At 39.1% G+C, this 23,742-nt stretch overlaps 2 protein-coding genes across 2 annotated transcripts; one reads left to right on the top strand and one right to left on the bottom strand.

The window, feature by feature from the left end:
• Positions 1–15,092: 15,092 nt before the first annotated feature.
• On the bottom strand, positions 15,093–18,013 carry LOC107549323 (mitotic spindle assembly checkpoint protein MAD2B). The gene is made up of 8 exons (XM_016230374.1): positions 17,681–18,013; positions 17,470–17,588; positions 17,207–17,278; positions 17,011–17,111; positions 16,829–16,923; positions 16,639–16,712; positions 15,978–16,070; positions 15,093–15,544 (listed from the first exon to the last, which is right to left on the bottom strand). Exons 1-8 carry the CDS (start codon positions 17,778–17,780, stop codon positions 15,506–15,508), a joined length of 693 nt encoding a protein of 230 aa, XP_016085860.1. The 5' UTR covers positions 17,781–18,013; the 3' UTR covers positions 15,093–15,505.
• A 1,074-nt stretch (positions 18,014–19,087) lies between these two features.
• On the top strand, positions 19,088–19,420 carry LOC107550492 (small integral membrane protein 1-like). The gene is made up of 2 exons (XM_016231784.1): positions 19,088–19,192; positions 19,312–19,420. The coding sequence occupies exons 1-2, from the start codon at positions 19,101–19,103 to the stop codon at positions 19,418–19,420; spliced, it is 201 nt and encodes a 66-aa protein (XP_016087270.1). The 5' UTR covers positions 19,088–19,100.
• Positions 19,421–23,742: the final 4,322 nt, after the last annotated feature.

Genomic DNA, 23,742 nt, shown 5'->3' with positions numbered 1-23,742 from the left:
ACAGACCCATTGTTTGCTACTCTGCAGATTCCGGAAACAGTCTTCCATAAAATGCGTCACACAGCGTCGCTTGAGTGAGGAACGGCAGGCGGACTTGAGAACGGCACGGCCGGCAGCAACCACATGTGATGACCCCGGGCTGGCCTCCGCTTCCTCCACGGTGAAAGCCGATCCGGCGATTCACAGCGCGAAGTTGATGTATTTCCTCAGCATCCAGCATGGATCAGCTCTTTTGGAAGGCCAGACAAAGTAGTTTCGCTTTCACAACGAAACACACAGCATCTCCACAACATGGCGCCGGTGGCAACAACAATACTACAGTGAGAATAAAAGGTACCCTTCTTTCTTTGCGTGAACATTTGGGCGGTGTTATGCAAATCTTCCCACACAGTGACGTAGACATGTGGGGGCGTGTTTAAACGAGCCATTTTAGGAGGGCGTGGACAAGTCTTAACTTTTATAAAGAATATCTCTTTGGATTTGAGACTTTAGTCTTTGCAACTTTACAGATCTTCTTTATGCACCAAGAGCTTGTAACACTCCAAAGAGAAAGGAAAAATTGAAATCGCATCATATGACCCTTTTAAATAAGTCTTCTGACAGTTCGGGAGAGAGGGGTTTTGCACGACGTTCCACCTGCGAATGCAGACACGATGGCTGGATTGTGTTTACATTACATGGAGATCCGATCACAATGTGTTGTGTGGCTGCGTTTACACTTGGCATTAACATGCAACCTGTATCCGGATGTTGTCCACATGACCAGTCATTCTTGAGAAGTGTCATGGAAAACAGGGTGCAAAATTTAAAAAATAAAACCTTGTACTCAGACAAATTAAACTACATTTATGTATCTTATATGTACTAAGCTACTGAGCTATACTTTGATACACCCTCCCAACTTTTCTCTTTTTTTAACAAAATGTGCTTTTTTACCTTGGACTGTGTAATATAATTTCAACTTTATCTTTAACAGCATTCAAGATGTTTTTAACATTTCAAAACATTCTCGTGTTAGCAGACAGATTACACTTTCACATGTGACCAACAATTCCACAACAAATATAAAATATCATAATGAAATATCAAAATATTCAACTGATGGAGTTGACAGAACTTGACACATCTGACGGTGGTGACAAAAACCTGAATTTGTAATAATTTTAACTATCAAATACATTGAATCAGTCAATTACTGTATTAAAACAAACACAACAAACTGAGTATGTTATTGTTTATAAAGCTTTTATTCAAGAGTCACATTTAAGTATTTTGATATATCATTGGAACACAAAATCTTATGGTGGTAGCATCTGACGGTGTTGACAAATTTGGCATTTCTTTCACAAAACCAATGGAGTTCATGTAGTAGCCATTTAAAAAAATTTCTGTTGATGCTAGATGCTAATGGAACCTGCTTCAGGAGAATAAAATTATCTAAATATTTCAAATAATTTCCTCAGAAATTGGAAGATGGTGTTGACATATCATGGCTGTGACAAAGGAAATATTAACATTAGGATTTAAAATATTCTAAAACTAAAACTTAGCAGAGCCTGTCTGACACTGATGCACTCTGCAGAGGTGAACTGTGGCAAGGGGGTCCTTTAGAGTGACAGCTGCCCCTGATATTCCCTGATTTTATTAAATTTTATTGAATGTCTGACGGTGTTGACAAAAAGTGGGGACGCAACTTTAAAATCTTATGAGACATACATGTGTCATTAAAAAAACAACCTTGCTTTGATAGGAGATATTATTAAGTGTTGCTTTTGATAAAACAAGATCTTTTTCATCATTAAAAAACATTTTTATCCATTCTGATGATTGAATATGAACGATTGAACCCTTCTCTGTGGACACACTGTTTTAGATGTAGTGAGAGGACATTAAGAAACACAGATTTGGTATAATAATGAGAAAATTAAATTAAAGGTGATAATTGTGTTAAATACATTCTATTATTAATCCCTCATGTAGTATATGCGGCTGCATATAGGTTATTAAAGTCACTTAGTCTGGAGTATTGATGATAGTTACATCAGTGTCCCACTAGAGGACAGTGTTATGCTGAGGTGGAGAAGTTGTTACTTCCGGGCTGCATGTGTTCTGGTTGCGGTATTAAAAGACGATTAACAGTCACAGTGCTCTCCTCATGTTTTATGAATAGAACCCACATTGAGAGAACATGATAAGGTGTCAGAAGTGCGGGCTGTCGTCAACATTATAGTCAAGACATCGGCAAGAAGGGCGAAAATATATAAAGTTGAGGCACGGCTTAGGGCAAAAGTGGCGTGCACATAAAAAAAAATGGAGCACTTCAAGCCACCCTCAGCGATGACTGGCAACGTGAGTGAAAACTGGCGCAAATGGGAGCAGAGGTTCGTGTTGTACATGACGGATAAAAAGAGTGCGACAGTTCAAGTGGCAGTTCCACTCATTAGGTGAGGAGGCACTAGAGATTTAGAACACTTGACATAGCAAAAGAAGCACCAGAAGAAGTGACTATAGACAAAATTCTGGAAGCATTCAGAAACGACAGCACACCTAAAAAGAATGTGGTGTTTGAGAGACATCAGTTCTGGACATGCATTATGCATGAGCCAATGCAGATTGATAAGTTTGTTACAGAACTCAGACAAAAAAGCAAAAATTGTGAATTTGGAGCGTCAGAGAACGACATAAGAGACAAAATTGTCTTTAGTGTGACAGAAAAACTGCTGAGAGAACCAAATCTGACTCTACAAAAGGCCATAGACATATGCAGAGCATCAGAGATTGCCATGGAAAGAATAAACGTAATGACATCAGCGAAAAAAAAAAGTGAAGTGCATGCATTAGACATGATCAAAGGAGCAAAATACAAAAATAAGACCTTTAAAGCCACACTGTTACACAACAAAAAAGAGAAAGTCATCGGCACATCAAAGGCATGTACCAGATGTGGACAGACACACCCACCAAGATCGTGTCCAGCATATGGGACTAAATGCAGAGCATGAGGCAAAACCAACCATTTTGCAAAAATGTGCAAGATGAAGTCTGTGCAGACACTCCAAGCTGTTGATAGTTTGCCCACAGAGACCATGTTAGTGGTATACGGCGGCACAAAGATCAGACCGGCTGGTTATGCATTGCTGAAGTGCCACAAGGGACAAAATGAATCAAGGCTGTTGTTTTTTGTTACGGAACAGTCAACACCACCAATACTTGGCAGAGCTGCCTGTGAACAACTGAATCTGGTCAAGCGTATAGAGCCAGTGAGTGCAATCGTGCCTGCTACAAAAGAAGAGCTGGTGAAGCAATATCCAGAGGTGTTCCAAGGGCTAGGAGAATTCCCTGGTGAGCATCACATATACCTTGATCCAGAGGTTCCTCCAGTAGTTTATGGATGTATAAAAATTCCCCTGGCCATAATGGACAGACAAAAAGAAACCCTGGATCAGTTAGTGCTGACTGATGTCATCGCGCCTGTTATAGAGCCAACAAAATGGGTCAACAGTCTGGTTGTAACTGAAAAGAAAAATGGCTCGCTTAGACTATGTCTTGATCCTCGGGAACTAAACAGGGCAGTTCGACGCTAGCAATACTCCATTGCTGGTAACAAACTATTCACAATTTTGGATGAAAAAGATGGTTACTGGCAGATCAAGCTAGACAAAGCTTCATCATTGCTGTGCACTTTTAACACACCTTGGGGACGCTTCAGGTTCAAACGTTTTCCATTTGGCTTTAAATCCTCCAGTGAGGTGTTCCAGCAAAAGAACAGTGAAGCCTTTGGGGACATAACTGATGTGCATGTGATTGCTGATGATATGATAATCGCAGCAGCTGATGAGAAAGAGCACACAGAAATTCTGCATAAAGTAATGGACAGAGCCAAAGAATTGAACATCAAGCTCAACGCGGACAAAATACAATACAAAGTCACAAAATTGAGATACATGGGCCACGTAATAAGTGAAGAGGGCGTTCAACCGGACAGTGAAAAGGTAAAAGCAATTGTCAACATGTCCGCTCTAGAAGACAAAAAGGGACTCCAGAGACTGCTAGGCATGAGAAAATACTTGTCACAGTACATAAGAAATTAAGCAGTTTTGACTGCCCCATTAAGACAGTTACTAAGAAAAGACTCAGAGTGGCTATGGATTCTTGAGCATGATGCAGCATTGGACAGCTTAAAAAGGGCACTCACTGAGGCTCCTGTGCTAAGGTTTTTTGACCCAAACCAGCAAATAGTGCTTCAAGCTGACGCTTCAAAAGATGGCCTCGGTGCAAGTTTACTGCAACAAGAACGCCCAGTTGCATATGCGTCAAGAGCACTGACAGATGCGGAGCGCAATTATGCGCAGATCGAGAAGGAGTTGCTGGCGGTGGTTTTTGCTGCACGTAAATTCCATCAGTATGTTTTTGGAGCATCTGTGATTGTACATTCTGATCACAAGCCGCTGGAGGCAATTTTCACAAAGCCCCTGAGTCAGGCTCCAGCCCGGCTGCAAAGAATGCTTCTGCAGTTGCAGCGTTACAACCTACAGGTGAGCTACATCCCGGGAAAAGACATGCTGATAGCAGATGCTCTGTCTAGGGCATTTCTGTCTGAAGGCAGACGGCATGACGAAAACATGGATGGTGAAGAAAGAGTAGTATATGCAATGGAAGCCACTGAGGCCATGGGCACTGAGTTGCTAGAAAGGCTCAAGTCAGAGACAAAAACAGATGAAATATCTTCAAAGCTAAGAGAAGTGCACCAGCAAGGATGGCCTGTCCACAAGAAACAGCTCGACAGAGACCTGAGGAGCTACTGGCCCATCAAAGACACAATAAGAATCTGTGACGGATTGATAATGACAAATGACAAATTCGTCATCCCAAGAGGAATGAGGCCAGTAATACTGGAAAGACTGCATGCAGCTCATCAAGGAATACAATGCACCAATGAACATGCAAGGAGATACCTGTACTGGCCTGGCATGTCCACAGAGATCCAGAACATGGTCGAAAGATGTACAGTATGCCAGCAGCTAATGCGAAAGAGTAGTATATGCGATGGAAGCCACTGAGGCCATGGGCACTGAGTTGCTAGAAAGGCTCAAGTCAGAGACAAAAGCAGATGAAATATCTTCAAAGCTAAGAGAAGTGCACCAGCAAGGATGGCCTGTCCACAAGAAACAGCTCGACAGAGACCTGAGGAGCTACTGGCCCATCAAAGACACAATAAGAATCTGTGACGGATTGATAATGACAAATGACAAATTCGTCATCCCAAGAGGAATGAGGCCAGTAATACTGGAAAGACTGCATGCAGCTCATCAAGGAATACAATGCACCAATGAACATGCAAGGAGATACCTGTACTGGCCTGGCATGTCCACAGAGATCCAGAACATGGTCGAAAGATGTACAGTATGCCAGCAGCTAATGCCAAAGAACCAAAAAGAACCATTGAAACCCCATGAACTGCCAGAGCGTCCATGGTACAAGCTGGGTGTGGATATATTCAAGTTCAAAGATCGGTCATTTCTCCTTACTGTTGATTACTTTTCAAAATACCCAGAGGTTCAACAGATTCCTGACAAAGCTGCATGCACAGTAGTTGGAAAACTGAAAGCCATATTCGCTAGGCATGGCATACCCAAGGAGATCATAAGGGATCATGTGCCGTTTGCTAGTGCAGGGGTGTGTCAGTTTGCAAGAGACTGGGGCATAAACTGGAAATATTCAAGCCCAGGTTACCCACAGTCTAACGGGATGGCCGAGCGGTCCATAAAAACAATCAAGCTAATGCTAAAGAAAGCTGAGCAAGCTCAGATGGATCCACATCTCGCACTTCTATCACTGAGAAACACTCTGGTGACGGGTCTTGGATACTCGCCATCTGAATTGCTCATGGGCCGGGTGTTACAGAGCACTCTTCCAGTAGCCAGTGTGGCTCTGAAACCTAAGCACCCTAAAGATGTACAGAAAAGGTTGGTACAGCAACAGCAGAGGCAAGCACGTTACTACAACCAACATGCCAAACCTCTGTCTGTGATTCAGCAGGGATCGGTCATCAGAGTGGAAACATCACAGAGTTGGAAGCTGGCAGTGGTGACAGAACAAAGGCCGGAGCCTCGTTCCTACAACATTGTGACAGATTCTGGTCAGACATACAGAAGGAACAGGAGACACTTGCGTACAAGCAAAGACAAAGATCTAACAGGTGTTGTGGAGGAAGTTGAAGGAGATGACACAGAAGGGACTGTCCAGAAAGACAATGTGCAAGATCAAACTGTAATGGCCGAAAACACTGAGCTAGGAAATAGTACTAGGAGTGGGAGGCTTGTAAAAAAGCCAATTAGATTCAGTGATTTTGAAATAAGCTAAGGAGAGAAGAAAAGAAGAAGAAAAAAAAGAGTCACAAATAAGTTATGTTTGTGTTTTGAATGTTTGCTTAAAGACAAATAACAAACATGTATCCAGGTGCTGTTTATTATTCCAACTGCTTTGAGCTGTATATTAAGTGAGTGGTAACACTTGTTTATTACATGTTGGTGAGTTAGTATCTTGTATTTTCATGCATTTTCTCTTAAATGCCTTAAAAGGGGGGATGTAGCATATGCGGCTGCATATAGGTTATTAAAGTAACTTAGTCTGGAGTATTGATGATAGTTACATCAGTGTCCCACTAGAGGACAGTGTTATGCTGAAGTGGAGAAGTTGTTACTTCCGATCTGCATGTGTTCTGGTTGCGGTATTAAAAGACGATTAACAGTCACAGTGCTCTCCTCATGTTTTATGAATAGAACCCACATTGAGAGAACATGATACCTCATGACATTTAAAACTGAATTTTTTTTATTTTTTAAAGCTAATAGCAGTTACCCTTGCTGGACCTGTTTTGTCCCACGTCTCAAGAATAACACATTGAAAAGACAAGTGTAAACGCGCTTCTGATCGGAATGTTATCCGAATAGCGTGTCCTGGTCCAGAGGTAGTCGAGGACGCATTGTGATCGGATCTCAGTGTAACGTAAACGCAATCCAGCCATCGTGTCTGCATTCGCAGGTAGGGATGCGCCGAAGGAGGCTTTTGAAGCAGTGAGGCTTTTACAACAAACTGCGTTGATGCTTCGAAGCTTTTGACACAGTGCTCTACGCCGCCATCTGGTGGTCAATAAAAATTCTTACACCAACTGTATCATTTAGATCAGGCCGGTGTCCTGCAGAGTTTAGCTCCAACCCTAATTAAGCACACCTGAACCAGCTAATCAAGCTCTTACTAGGCATAGAAACTTCCAGTCAGGTGTGTTGAGGCAAGTTGGAGCCTCCAGGACTGAGTTTGGACAGCCCTGATTTAGATGTTTTGTTCATTGGGATGTCATTGTAAGGTTTAATTGTCTATTTAATAAGATTATGTGTCATAGCAAGGCGGCATGTGTGTGTGCAGTGATAGAGTTTCCCAAATTTATTGTATTTTGCACAATACAATGCCAATAAAGACTTATGTCATTGTAAGGTTTAATTGTCTATTTAATAAGATTATGTGTCATAGCAAGGCGGCATGTGTGTGTGCAGCGATAGAGTTTCCCAAATTTATTGTATTTTGCACAATACAATGCCAATAAAGACTTAATTTTCTTAATTTTTACTTGCATCAAACTTGTGTCTTTTCACATAAATAGAATGTTTAATACGCCAATAAATTAGACCTACATAATTTTTCATTGCACCATTTTTGTGTCTTCCTTAAATAAGTGGTGGAGGATTTATCAGTTTTTACCGGGCACCCGATTTATGCCTGTTTCACACATACTCCGTGTGCAGTGTGTATGCGGTCCGTATGCAGTACGTCGTAGAAGCAGGAAGTGGCCAATGTGCTTTCACACAGGACACGTTTGCAGTGCTCTACTGACGCCCATTAAATCCGGGGCTTTTATGTAAAATAAATACAATAATGGGTAAGTAGTTTCCCATTCTGTAGACTGTAAATTTAAATGCTTTTAAATTTCTTGAAAAAGCTTTATCAGTATTATGACTCTCTTTATTTTGCATGTAGTGCATGTTGTTGACAGGAGAAAGGTGGTTGCGCTCTATACGTTGCTACAAAGATTACGGAGAAGGACGAGACAAGTGTGGGTTCACTCACTCACAAACAATCTGCTATTCTGTGCTTGCAGCACAGCAAAAATAGACTCAGTGTGGAAGCAATCGCTGCACTGCTGTATATGCACATTGAAAAATGGGTGTCACATTCTTGTGGGAGATAGGCACATGGAGACGAAGATGAGGGAGGAGCCGGGACAGAGACAGGAGGAGCCAGGTTGGCGAAGATGATGGGAGGAACCAGGAAGAAGATATGTGGGAGCCGGAGCAGGAGGAGCCAGGCGGGACCCAGAATGCAGCCATGAATGCGGCCCATGGTGGAGGAAGGGCTGACGACTCCAGGGGGCCGACTAACAGAGGCGGAGCAGGTGGGAGAGGAGCCCAGGGTGAAGACGGAGAGCAGTAGAGCCAGGGAGATGCCGAGGATCCTGAGGGCCAAGGCAGAGCAGATGTCTCAGGTGACCGAGGTGTTGGAGGGATCCGGAAGGCAGCGGTGGAGCCGGAGCGACAGAGGACAAAGATGGAGCCGGAGGGAGGAGCCCAATGGAGCTGGAGGGACAAAGGGAACAGGCAAAGCCAGAGGAGTGTAGTCCTGAGGCGAGGGCAGGTCAACGGCCGACCAAGGTGGAGCCAGAGGGACGAAGGAGCCCGGCGGAGCTGGTGGATTGATGGGCCACGGTGGAGATGAGGGAGCTAGGAGCCATGGTGGAGCCACTGGGTCAATGGGCCGAGGCAGAGTCCGGGAATCAGAGGTTGGAGGCGGAGACAAGGGATCCTCGAGCCACGACGACGATGGAGACTGGCAGACCCGCAGCAAACCCACATCACAGATGGTGAGCAGCGGGACTGGCAGGATGCAATGACATAGGGGCTTAAGATGGCAGATGCCTGATAATCATCTGGAATAATTGAGGGGTTCAGGGACGGTGTGTGCTACCCACACACACCAGATGGCAACTCCTAGCACCGGGAGTGCCAGGGACAGGGGAACAACCTCCATGATCGTAATAGAGTAGACTGACAGTTCAGGGCAGACAAATAGTTAATTTCAGACCTCCATGGTCATGACGGGACAGACAGACAGTTCAGAGGTGGATGCCACCATTTCGGGAGGAGCAGTGGTGGCGTGCAACTCCCATTAAAGGAAGCCCTCTGTCAGGGGAACAACCTCCATGATCGTTGCAGGATTGACAGGGAGTTTATAAACAGCATCCATGGCCTTAACAGGACAGGCAGAGATTTCAGAAGAAGACGGGAGAAGGAGAGACATGTCTACATATAAATCCATTTCCTCAGAGTGCAACCTCAATGGTGGAACAAGCCTCATGCACCACTGTGTAATCCTCCAAGGTGGGCTTTGTTGCCGGCTCACACACCTGGTCAGACAAATGGGGCTCTGGGGGCGATCCTCAGCTCTGTCATTCCTTTTAGCATTGGCTCGTCGGTCGCGGTGGGCTCTGGCTGTTTATCCATACAGCGGGGTGGTGTTAGGCTGGGCTCTGTTGTAGAGTGGGGCTGGCAAGATTCTCACCAGCGTAGTAGGCAGTCAGCAGTGAGTTACAACTCGCCAGCACCCACTCCACAGAGGTGGCGAAGCTTTCCCGAGGACCCTTCCTGGACAACTTTGCCTGTGTGGGATGGTCCATAATGAAAATAAAAAACAAACTTTCAAAAAACTAAAAACAAACACGGGGAATATGCCGCTAACTCACTTTTTTGTCTGCTATTCTGTCATGCTCTTGTGGGAGATAGGTGCATGGAGAAGAAGATGATTCAGTAAGCATTTAATAATAATCTAAGATGATGAAAATTCATTAGGCACACAGGGAAACACAAGCAGCATACTCCACGACAATAGCCGACAATGAATTGAACTGAAAGGGGAACTAAAGGACACAGACCAAATGAGGATAATTAACAAGATACACGTGAACTAACCAATGAAATCAAGAGGAGACAGATACTAGGTCAATGAACAAAAGGCGGGAGAACAGGGAAATACAGAAAACAAGGTCCATGCTGTGACGGGGGGAGGAAAAGAACTGTAAACTGGATTGATTTTACATGTTCTGCTTTCATGTTAGGGAAGTAACGTCAAGGGTTGTTTTGTTTTTAGGAATGCTGTTAATTCCCAAGGATGTGCTGTAGGACATTTTAAGATGAGCTATAGCGTGTTAAAAAGGGAAACACACTGAAGAATAATTGAACAGTGTTCATTTTAAAACTTGCTTAATTTATTGACAACAATCTTTTTTTGTAGGTCAAGAAGCTGTTTTAAATGGCAATGTACAGTTAGCATAGCCTGTGCCACGTCAGCACATGCAAATAATCATGACTGAAGATTATAAGAAGTGCTTTATTCAGCAACCGTTTTAGTAAGAATATACACATAGGTGGATGTACATAGGTAATTACTATTTCAAGACTATTTTTTTAGTAAATACAAGAAATATTTTTTTATTTTATGTCAATGAACACAGACAGATAACTTTAATTGTTGGTTTATAAACATATTTCAGTCTTTTTACACTGTGTGGTGGGAAACAGTTATGCACAGATCCAAATCTTGGGGAGGAGTAACTTGACTTGTTCCACTGTCCTGCTTATTTTTTCTTTTTATAATAATTGCAATTATGACAAGCACCACAAATATGCACAAAAACAGAATCACAATCGGTAAATAAGATCTTTCATTACTGCATTCAACATCAGACGTCTCAGTTCCTGCTTTGACTGTTGTTTTTCCAAGATTTTCACAGCTGTTAGAGAGTGATGTTTAAGGTGAACAGCAAATATATCTCTTATGAGAAAATAGCTTGATTTAACCACAAAATCTATTGAAGCAAATTGTGCAAAAAAAAAAGTACAAATTTCATTTTGAGAATGAGTGGAATAGCAATGTTATAATGATACTTACTTTGTATGCAATTTGCAAAATGTACCATCTGAATATGAAACAACAGGACAGTCTTTACACATTGTATCACTAAATTCTGTTCCTACAGAAACAGATGCAGAAATACACAGTATTAGTACTTGAGTTTCAACTCCGTGACTGGTTAGCTAGTGTTACATCATTATTCATTTTGTGTGAGTAATTTACTTAAACATAATTCAGTAGATTTTGGGTGGTTTTGTCAGGTGCTGTTAGTCATAGTTATTTAATATAAATACAAGCAGAGTTATTGTTCTCAGCTGTCATCTCAGCCGGTCAGTTTTTATGGTTGTATAATAAAGCTGTTCGAATGATAACAGACTGACCGGTTTGGTTGATGTATTGTCCAGGTGAGCAGGTTGAATGTTTCATGGCCTTTTTACAGTTTGAGAGCAAGTCTATACAGTAATAACCTGGAAGAGGTTCACACACGGTATCTAATATTGATGTACATGCCTGCTTTTCTCTCAAACCATTACCTTTGACAAGAAAGGAAACAAATGAGGCAATTTTAAGTCATCTGGAGGAAAAAAACAATATATTAGTTACAATATATTTGAAAGCAAGGCGTGACATGAAACCACCATGACTCACTAAAAAGAAAGGCAAAATAAATGGTTACTCACTTGAATCACAGACAAAACATGGCAGACATTTTGTAAATCCATTAGGAATATTAGTGTAGGTCATCGCAGGACATGAATCACATGTTGTGCTTGTGTACGCATCACAATGGTTCTTAACTTGCTTTCCTAGACAATATTAATGATTACCATTAATAACGCATTATTTATACATGTCTTTTGTAAATAACTTCTACATATACAGTGCCTCGCGAAAGTATTCATTTTTTAAAATGTCCACTTTTGTTGGATCACCTTTAAGACGTTTCTATCCTTCGAATGGCGTTAACCTCTGGCAAATTCAATTGATTGGACATGATTTGGAAAGGCACACAACTGTCTATATAAGGTCTAACAGCTGAAAATGCATATTAGAGTAAAAACCAAGCCATGTGTTCTGCAGAGCTAAGAGACAGGATTGTGTTGAGACACAAATCTGGGGAAGACTACAAAAAAATTCTGCTGCATTAAAGGTTCACAGGGACATTTGGCCTCCATAATCCTGAACGGAAGACGTTTGGAACAACTAGGACTCTTCCTTGAGCTGGCCTCCTGGCCAAACTGAGCAATTGGAGGAGAAGGGACTTAGTTAGAGTGGTGACCATGAAACTGATGGTCACTCTGATTGAGCTCCATGATCATATATGGAAATGGGAAAAACTTTCAGAAGGACAAACATCACTGCAGCACTCCACCGATTTGGGATTTAAGGCAAAGTGGCCAGACACTCACAACCGCGCTCTTCCCCAGTGCCTTTCTTCCTGGAGGTGCATGAGGAGATCAGGGAGTCAGGGAAGGCAGCTTTTACTGCCAGAAGCTGCTTCATGGCGTCCTCCCACTGCCAGCTGTTCTATTCCCTGACTGAGGAATAGAACGCATGGTCTTCTTCTTAAACTTTTTTACAGTTGGTGCAGAACTCCTACTATGGAACACATATCTCCCGTTCTTCAACAACTGCACTGGCTTCCTGTTAAACAGTGTATTGAATTCAAAATTGTGCTTATTGTTTATAAGGCATTACATAAACTGGCTCCTTCTTACTTATCTGACCTACTTTTAACATATACTCCCTCTCGAACTCTCAGATCATTGTCTACATTCTCTTTAGCTCTTCCTCATATGTGTTTGGTTTCTATGGGATCTCGAGCTTTTAGCTACGCTGCTCCTCAATTGTGGAATTTATTTCCACAAGAAATGTATAATAGTGACTCTCTCCATATTTCCAAATCTCATTTGAAGATGCACTTTTTAGGCAGGCATACCAGTGATATTTTGTAAAGCTATGAATGTGGGCTTTGAATATTATTGTTGCTCTTTAACTGTTTTATTTGCATGTAAGGTGTCCTTGAGTGTCTATAACTATTATTATATATGATTTCCTGGCTGATCCATAAATGATACTTCCATAGTCCAGCTCTGAGTGAATCAGTGAGTTCTGTACAAATTCATAAGAGTTGAACTGTCTGCTCCCCATTTAGTTTGAGATAAAACTTTTAAAACATTCATGGCTTTAAAACATTTCTTTTTCAGTAATTTAATATGAGGAATAAAACACAGTTTCCTGTCAAAGGTAGTCATATATTTGTGTAATTATATGTATTTATCGTATGTCTGTACATATTTATGCAAATTGTGTAAAATGTAAACATTTTAAAGTAATTTTTGTGGGCTTTTGGAGCTTCCTGAAACACGGTTGGGAACCACTGACCTGGACTATTAAATCTAAATGTGGATTATGCTACTAAAATACTATAATCTGTCAAATGAGTGACAAAGAGGTCATATAATGAAAAATAAAATGCCCCTTGACCTTGTGAAATAAAAATACTATATAAGTAAATATAAACAGATCTCAACAACTTGGCCTGCCCAGTCATGCAAGGAGGAAGAATTACTATTATGTCCAGATAAAGGGAACAAACCAAAAATACCTAAGAAATACTGAAGGGCTGACATTTATTTTTAACAAGGCACTGACCACATCAGTCCATTCTTAATAGATTGTTTTATGAGCATATTACAGTTATTAGGCTCATCAGTAATAATGATGAGACCATTCAAAGACTGGCTGGTACCATGTGACAAATGATTAAAAAATATCATATGACCTCATTAAATCAGACCTCATGGAAATGTTGTGGTGATGAGTGAAGGATGTCACATACCTGGATCACACATGGGGCAACACTCTCCATTAATTTCATATTCTGCATTATTACAAGTAGCCATACAAAACACAATTTTCATGACAAGCAGAGGTAGTAATGTTGATGGATGAATGAAGGTGTAGCTTATGTACATATCAGGGAACTAACAGAATCATCCCTGATCCAGAGGAGATCATTTTGCCCTCTTTTTTCTTACAGAGCTGAAAAGGAAATGTATTTTAGATAGCTTTCAGAAATAGAGACAGAAATTGTGGCAGAACCTAAAAAAAAATTATTAAACATGTCTTTAATATTACTAATTGGGCTCTACAACAATGTTTTGTACCAATTATGGCCATGTATCATCTCTCTTTCATGCCTACTACTGAAAACCAAGGATATCAAAAATAAACACCAGGCACTTCTATATAATTTTTACAGCAAGTAACATGTCATTTCATTGATACCACGAGGGGACAACAATTTACAAATGTCCTTTCTCTCATATTATATAACATCCATCCATCGGAGAACATGTAAACTAAATGCAAATTAAATAATATGTATATTGATAATTGCAAATGTGAGTTATTTCCACTTAAAAGTGATAACTTCAAGGAAATTGAAGGGATCCTTGTTAAAGAAGTTGTCACATACCTTGGTGTAAAACTTGTAAGGATGTAAAAATCTTTTCTTAATTTTCATCCCATTCTTGACAGTATTAAAAGAAAATTTAATTCCCGGATGCAAAGAGGTTTGCATCCATCTATGGTTATGTTTAACTGTCCATTTTCCCTAACTATTTATTTGAATAACTGGGTGGTATCATTTTATTTTTCTTGAATGTAGTTTTGATATGAACAAAATACCTCTTAAATTATTCAGTTTTCACAGGCAAGTCCTTTTGATGTGATGTTCTCTCCTTACTCTTTTTGCATCTGGAATAACAAGAATATCACACACTGAAACAGATCTTTGTTTTTTAGACAGTGGTTGGAGTCTGCCAAGTTTGAACTACCAAGGGCTGAAGTCCAAACTTTGCGCACTTGGTATTGAGAAACTTTGCCTGTTTCCCTTGTTGCACCTCTCGTTAGTTCCCTTTGTTTGCTACCGTAGTAATTTATTAGCTCCACCCCCTTGTTAGCCTTGTTGACTTGTGTATTTAAACCCCTGTGTTTTCCCTGGTTCTTTGTCTGGTGTTGTCCTTAATGGCTGTTATATGTTTGGATGATTTACAGTATGTAACGTGTACACAGCATTTCTATTATGGTAGGTAATAACCGGTATGAAATTTCACAATAACAGGTTAGAGACAAACGATCATAAATTTAATCTAATGTAAAAGCAGTTTCAAAACATTAATCTTTTAAACTTTGTGTGCTCCCAACCACACTGTAAACACTTTGTGAACAAGCATCTGGTGTCATGACAGAGGTAAGCAGAGGCAGTGAAAGATTACAAAACTGTTTAAAAAAATTAAACACAGTTTCAGCACAATGACAGATCTTAAGCAACCAAGTGCTAAAAATGAAATAGAGGCACAAGACATTCTGATAAACATTAATTCTGCTTACTTAACAAGATGCACAGTCCAGCTCAATATACTTCATGTTACCAAACCGCATAAACAAGTCTGTTTTCACTTAAAAAAAAAAAATCGGTTCCTGTTTCCTGTGTTACACCCCTCCAGCTGCTTTCACGTGATCCACTTGCAGAGCATCAAGTTTTCTGTGTTTTTTCTTCTACATAGAGCTGCATCTGTTTACAGGATAGGAAAAAACAACATGAACTTGTTAATCCCTGTTTTACGTTTACAAAAACACTGTATTCTGTTGGTGTGGTCAGCATGGTTGCTCTGACCCAAAAGGAGAATATGGTGCCCTGCCTGTGATTCTGAAATACTTGTTTTAAAGATTTCAGACACAGTGGGGTCCTAAAGTCCACTAGGGAAATTCTTTATTTTTTCAAATGACAAATAATACAATTAGCACAACAATGTGAGTGAAATAAGTAACATGAATGTCAGAATGTGTTAGTATTTAGTTTGTTTCTCTTTCACTTTACTGACAGCAGTACTTGGGCTGCTTGAACAGGTTTGTATCAAACTTAATGATCATGTATGATGATTTGAGAATGAACATTTTGTGATTTGGTGGAAGCAATGAAATCTGACACGCTGTAGTTGTCTCACCTTGAGAATATCAGAAGTCATTGTTTTTAGAGGAATGAGTTTTGCCTCTTCCATGTGAACTTCCTGCTCATCTGCTACAATCCATGGAAAATCCTGTAAATAAATAAGACAAGAATCTGTAGAGATTAGAAATTTAAAGGGATAGTTAACGCAAAAATGAATCCTTTAATCACCCTCGTGTAGTTTGAAACTTGAATGCATTTTCTTGTTTTACAGAACGCAAAAGATATTTCAAAGAATTCTGGTCACCAAACAGTTCTTCTATTATATGGACAAAGAATACAATGGTACATCTCAAAATATCTTTTACGTTCAATAGAAGAAAGTAAGTCATACGGGTTTGGAATGCCATGAGAGTGAGTAAATAATGACAGAATTGTATTTTTTTTGGTGAAATATTCCTTTAGTGAAAGAACAACATGAATACAAGAAATGACATCCTAGACTCAGCAGTGAGTTAGTGCATATTATCTAGCCAAAAGTTCATGAAGCTTGAAAACAACAAAAATAATCACAAAAGACTTCACACCAGGTTTGCATGTAGGTTGTATTTTTGAATAAAGTTTGAGAAAAAGTTTTGGTTTCTCAGGATCTCCAGCAAGTTCATTTTTACAATTAAAGACAATTAAAAGGTTTAAAATATACAACTGTTTCAGCACACCTTGATGACCTGAACTTTCTCCATGTTTCTTGTGGCAGCTTCCCTGGTGTGAACAAGCACTGTGAATGTGCATCCTGCAGAGTAAAAGAAAATGCACATTTTAAATGTAAATCTATTCAAACTTTAATAAATGTGAGGTCATTATCAGGGCTATTTTAGATCAGTAATTATGTAAAAGCTGACCTCCTACCTGGAGGATTGTTGTCTAGAACAGCATCACACACACTGATCTTTAGGATAATCGCTCTCAGTAGCTGCTCCACATGAGACAGCAGAGTCTCTGAGCTGACACAGCGAAACCCAACACACACATATGAGAAAGATGCACAACTTTAACCTTGATTTAACAACTCTGAACCCACTGTCACTCACCTGATGGACAGCAGTGGAGGCTGTGAGATCTCAAATACAAATCTCTCCACTGGACGGTGCTCTTTATCCATGATCACCACTACAACCTTCTCAGCCTCATTCTGCACAGTAGAGATGGAAACAAATGTTATTATATTGTTCAGCCTGTTTTTATTTCAAATATGTACATTCATCGAATATGAAATAAAAACCTTACCTTCTCTATCAGTGGCTTGACACAATGCAGCGTGTCTTGAATGTACTGATTTAAATCTGGATGGCATGACATCTGTCAAAGACAGTAAATATAAGTGTTTAAATCATCACTTCCATTCAGCACTACCTTTCGGCTCCTAAATACAGGAACTTCAACAACATTTTCGCTCTATTTCTCTTTCCCCGCTCCATGATGAATAAGCCAAGCAGTAATGCATTATGTTACTGCTGCATTAGTGTTGACATCAATCTTAAAACCATTACCTGCACAGGTACGTTGTATTTCTTCCTTTTCTGAAAGATACCAGATGGATAAACATCTCTGACATAGAGAATGAGGTGAATGGCCACTTCCAAAAACTCACACAGAATGTCAGCAACAACTGCAAATGACCAATATAATCAGAATCAGAACTCATAAAGGCGTTATTTGAAAGCTGTACAGTGCACTACATTAACAAATTCAGAAAGTTACCCTGCCCAAAATTAAGGTCCTGTCTCGTCAGAGTGGCCATAGTGAAGTAGCCAAAAATAGATGCAACAACTTTTAACGAAAAAAGGAGCGTCTCGCTCATAAACCATCAGCGATCATGCTTGGTTGCTCCAGAATACGTGTGGTAGTGTTGTATTCAGATTTTTTTTTTTTAAACGTTCTCTACGAAAAAAAAAATACTATAATACACTCAGTCCGATTATTGGGAAAATGTCTGTCATCCACGGATAAACAGTATATAAACAAACGTTGAATAAAACAACACCGTAGGCTATCCCCCCTCTAAGGATGTTTACACTTTTCTTCTGTAATCTGTAGGAGAACAGCAGCCTTATGTGGCTATATGTCTGCTGCCACCTCCCGGAGTGGAGGAATGCAACAACAAAGCATAATGTCACTTTTAACTTACAGTACAAAATGGAACAGAACAATGGTCTGAATTTTGCATCTAATTATATGCAGAAAGTAAGTTGGTAGTAAGACAAAAGATCTCAAATATACTGAATGACAACAGGTGAAAGAACTTATTTTGGTGCAAAATAAATGATGAAACTACAACTGGCAAGTGAGAAATATAGACAATTAACATTAAGGAACAGCACTAACTGACTGTTAACTGACGTGTGTCCATTTCTCCAGATATTTCATAAAATCTCATTTGATTATTTATTTATTTAAAGCTGTTTGTGAAATATTTATTTATTCATACTTAGTAATACTAAGCCCACTTTAACTCAGGGAACCTGACAAGCAGTTTATTTTTATTTAACCAGCAGAGCAGGTAGTTCAGGGATTTCATCTATGACAGGCTGTAAGCAAAGGTTTACCTTTGAATGAACTCATGGACCCGCTGCTCTTTAGAAATGACATGCATAAGCAGTGTCAGAGACCAAGTATTTGATTGATTTACCAGCTGATGTCCTGAGAACTGTAAGTATTCAAATTATGCTTTGATTCGTGACAGATCTGCAAATAAAGCTAGAAAATCATCATAATAGTCATTTAATCTATACCTTATTTAATTGTAACATACTATATTATTGTGATGCAGTACAAACTGAATTGGGAAAAACAACTCTAACAATTTAAGAGTGAAATATAGAATATGAATACAAAATCTAGCAGCTGTATATACTATGTACACTGGACTTCAGTCACTAACTGCTTTTATCTTATTCATTAACTTTCCTTTATTATGGAGTACTGAACTGCCGAATGATTCACTTTCCAAGACACATAACCGGAAAGTATATAGCTTTTTCTGTTACTAAGCTCTGCAAAAGCCACTTTCTTGGAGTGACAAGTAGCAGGATAAGCTTTCGTTTAAATAAGTTGCAAGTAGTTCCTCCTTTTTATTGGTGTTGGCTTTGTAGCTGACTGAGGAGCAGAGAGCTGGAGGGAAATGGAATCGAGTGAGGCCAGTGTTCAATACAACCACTGGAATGAAGACAACATGAACATGCAAGTGCCGCATTCACAGTCCAGACTCATTGGGTGAGAATCTACTCTATATATTTCATATACGTAACTGAAAAATAAACAGTTTAAAAGCAAATAAGTTATTATTGGAGTAAATCAAATAACTAATGTCAGTCATGTCTGTACCCATATAGTCTCTATAACAGACTGTGCACCAGGCGACTGGGCATTGTGATGAAAGGGACAGCATCTTTGACTGTGATGGAAGTTATATACATTGTTGGATACATCACAGGATACTAGGTTCACCGATGCTGACAAGGACACTATTTGAAGGAACTGGCTGTTATATGAAACATTATGTCCATCTAAGAAACACATTGTTTTTTGCTGTTTATTATAGTACCAACATGTATAAAATATGTTTTAAAATGTACACAGACAAATATATTACATTTATTTTAACTTAGTATCTTAACCACTTAAATGTTAACAAATAAAATACTTCAATCAAAAGCAGACCAGATTTTATTTGATCTTATATTTGAATGTCAGTGACAATCTCATATGCAGAAGTGCATTAGCGATTACAACACATAGCCTATAATTTGGATTATTATAGCAAAACTACAATTATGAGGTTATAAAAATGTACAGTAAACCCTTTACAATTAGTTTTTTAGCTTTAGTTAATGCATTATCACGAACTAACAAGGAACACTTTTACAGCAGCTTTTATAAATCTTTGATAATAATATCAAATGTTTCTTGAGCACCAAATCAACTTACTTGAATCATTTCTGAAGGAGTAGTGGCTGCTTAAAATTCATCACAAGAATAAATTATATATTTTTTATATATATTAAAATATAAAAGTTATTTTAAATTGTAATAATATTCCACAATATTACTGTTTTTGCTGTATTTGTATAAATAAATGCAGCCTTGGTGTAAGGGACTTTTAAAACATTAAAAAATCTTACCAACCCAAAATTTGGAATGGCAGTGTGGTATGAATGAACACAATACCTAATGCATTAAGAAAAGCTGAACATTATTTTACACTGTTTACAATTACCATTACATTTGACATCAGTCCTGGTCATAGATGATTTTAATAGTATCCACATCCTGCTCTTCTAGTATTTGGTCAATAATCTCATCTTTTGATGGAGAAAACAAGCTTGTATTTACTTTGACAATCCATGCCATGATCCTTTGGTTAGTATAATACTCGTCCTCCTGATTGTCCATCATTTCATTTTCCATCTCAATAGTTGAATCAGAGAATGGCTGCGCAGGTCTGTCCTTAGATACACTCGCGGTATCCTTCATCCTTTCTGTCATCACTTCTTTGTTTTTGGCACTGACGTTACTGGGCTCTACATCCAGAAGTCCATCCTGTGGCTGCCCTGCTGATGCATCAGAGATCTTCAAGCTGTCCTGTCTCAGGTCTTGAACCTGCAGCCTGTCATTAAAAACAGCCAGTCCATTGCAGATCATCTGACATCCCTGCTTTTGCCTGCTGAACAATGCCTTGTCCATCCTTGCGCTGGTGGACAAAATATTGGTTTTCTTCTCCTGACATTCTACTCCCCAGCTTGGCACACAGGTTTTTGCACTAGACATGAAATTGTTGGATAATCTTGGGCTGTATATTGGAGGCAGCGAGCTACTCTTTGCCAAAGTCCTGCCATCATTCCCCTTCTGCATTAAAACATTCCGAGGTTTGAAGGTTTGATCTTTACCATTTCCTGCCAGTTTCCACCCTGATGATAAATGGCAGGATCCCTTTGTTCCAATCAACTCCAGACAGATGGGCACAGATGGTCTGGAAGTCTCAAGCATATGGAAATTCTCCTGAATGTTAAGAGTTTTGTTAGAGCCATTATTCCATCTTGTCCTGTGGTCCCAAATGTCATTCCTCTGGGTCATTTTCATAACTTTTTAATAAGAGCAAAATGGACAACTGTCAATGTCATGTAGCATGATGGACTGTGCCTGAGAGACAGTGTCCTGCTTGCATCTCTTATAGACAGCTCCAGACTTACTCTCCTCTTTACATTTCCTGAGTCAGCCAGTCATCTGATCTGTAACCAAACCCGGAGCATTCATGTGCTCGACAGGCACAAACAAACACAGGATTCAAACAAGCTACTGTCACTTCACTAAAAATGTCTGAAGATGTGCATTTTAGAAATAGTTAATGCTAACCTAAACTTACTATAAACTGAATTATGAGCTACTAGTTTTGATGATGCAGACGATTTCCATCCAGAGTCAACCCGAGATGAAAAACCTTGCTCAAGGGTGTAAGCTTGATAGAGGAAGATTTGACTGTATAATTCTATAGCTCACCCAATGGAGAGATTCAGCAAAACAGGGGAAGTCTACGAAAAAGGTGAAGTTTATTTTACTGACTAGTACAAAGTACAGATGTGTTCCATAAACACAAAATCTTGGACAAGGTATAATATTCACAGTATATCATTTTATTTCATAAAATGCAATGAAATTCAGAAGTATAACGAAAAAAGTGTCTAAAATCACTTTGTGAGATATAAAGTCATAAAATCATATTTTTAAACTAAGGTGGAAATGGGTTTCCATACAAAAGGCAGGAGTGTAAATGAGAACCACTGAATCCAATATTTGAATGAATGTTTTAATAGCCGTTTAATTTGATAACAGACAAAACCAGTGAGTTAAATGCATTACAAAATTAGACAGAAAACCAACAGTTGAATTTTGTTATCGGATGACTGTTAGATTGCTGACGTCAGACATCAGGTCAGTTTTTGATGGGTAGACCACTTTAAGGTTTCCATCTACGTCCACTACCTTCACTTGTACAACGGTCAGCTCAGGGGAGGCCGGGTCCTCTGCGGGATGATCTGAAATCCCATCAGTATCTTCACAATCCTGCACTCTTACAGTGAAGACACTAATCACTGCCCTCACTGTAGAGCAAGTCAGATAGCAAATATTAAATATTATTTACAGCATAGCAATACTAGTACAAATCAACATGAAATAAAAAAACAGCCAAAAACAAACATACAAAAAATTGACAATCCTACCCATCTCTAGTACAGATACTGCTGGATTGATATTGATAAAGGAATGATTTAGTTGTGATATGTCATACAATTTATATTTGATTCATAAGTAAATAAACACAAAATGCAAAATTACATCTATTAAAAAAAAAAAAAATATATATATATATATATACACATGTAAATAAAACAAAACACTAGTAATATCTTACTAGTATCAGTGCGTCCATGACATCTTTACAGATCTGCAGACTGGTGGAGCTCGTCACCTCTAAAAACAGCTCTTGTGTGGACCTCTTTATCTGCAGAGACAGATTGTTTGCATGTTTGGCAAAAATAATAATAATTATAATAACAGGAATAATGACAAAATAATAATAATAATAATAAAAATTAAATAATTATTAAAAATGGTCATAGTCATTTTTCTCTTTTAAATGTGAAAAAAATAAATAAATAAAATAAACATATGCATTAACAAGAATGTACTCAAAACATATAAAGCCGAGTAGAGTTGATTATGCCATCCACCTTCATCATCAAGACCTGAAATAACCTCTGCATACTTCACTTAATTTGCATAGATTACCTTTGTCCTTTCGCTGTTTGTGATTGGTGGGAACGAGACCACATGATCCTCTGCGTCAACCAAGCAAGGGTAAAGATCTTTCCCATCAAGGAGTTGAAGGTATCTGGGTTGAAGAATTAAAAGTTGGGAATACGTCCATGAAACACTGAATAATGAATTCATGATCTGTGTCACAGTTCAGTATTTGTACTTAGTGTTCTGTGCAGTCAGTGCAATTACATGGATGAAATTACACCAATTACCCACAACAACACGATAGGTGTCTGACAAACGAGGCATATTTTTCAGATCACTTAAAAAGGGCATAGATAGTAAACATTGCTATTAGAGGGCATGACATAGCCCATTTGCATTAGAAACGATGTTAGATTAATATGTTTTGCCAGAAACTATTCATTTGCTTGACAGACTGTGCCCTCCACATTTCCAAACCATACTGTAGACAAGTCATTATAATATTAAATATTTGCCACTACTAATATTATATAATCTGGTATTTAATGTGCATCGTCTTACTTGTGGAGTCCTGAAACGTTCTGTCGTTTTTTCTGTTTTCTCATATCATCTGCTTCCTGTTGAAGCAGCTCAAGCAGTTCAGCTGCCCTCATCTCCTTACGACCCAGAGGAACTATCTACACACATTGAAAATATGATCAATTTTTCGTTATAAAACAAATATATATATTACTCTGCAGTAGGTATGTTTTCATGTGGCGGCAATACTTTATTGAAAATTTGTGTCATTTTTTTTATTAACACAAAGCACTCAAGGAAATTATTATTGATAGGATATATTGTTAGTATAGTCAGCTGAAGGTTTTCTGTCACTATATTCACAATATAGCATAAAATATATCTTCTCTTATTGCTTAAGCCTGTTCTCTGGTGTATAAATGAAACCATCAATTATGAGAATGAAGCAATGTAACACATCCTATTGTCCTACTGCCTGTGGCCTCTTAGAGAGGTGCCGAATT

This window comes from Sinocyclocheilus grahami, unplaced genomic scaffold, assembly GCF_001515645.1.
Source record: "Sinocyclocheilus grahami isolate Dianchi unplaced genomic scaffold, SAMN03320097.WGS_v1.1 scaffold16.1, whole genome shotgun sequence".
Lineage (NCBI taxonomy): Eukaryota > Metazoa > Chordata > Actinopteri > Cypriniformes > Cyprinidae > Sinocyclocheilus > Sinocyclocheilus grahami.
The sequence above is the reverse complement of the archived record's forward strand: the minus strand, read 5'-3'. Positions and strand labels throughout refer to the sequence as shown.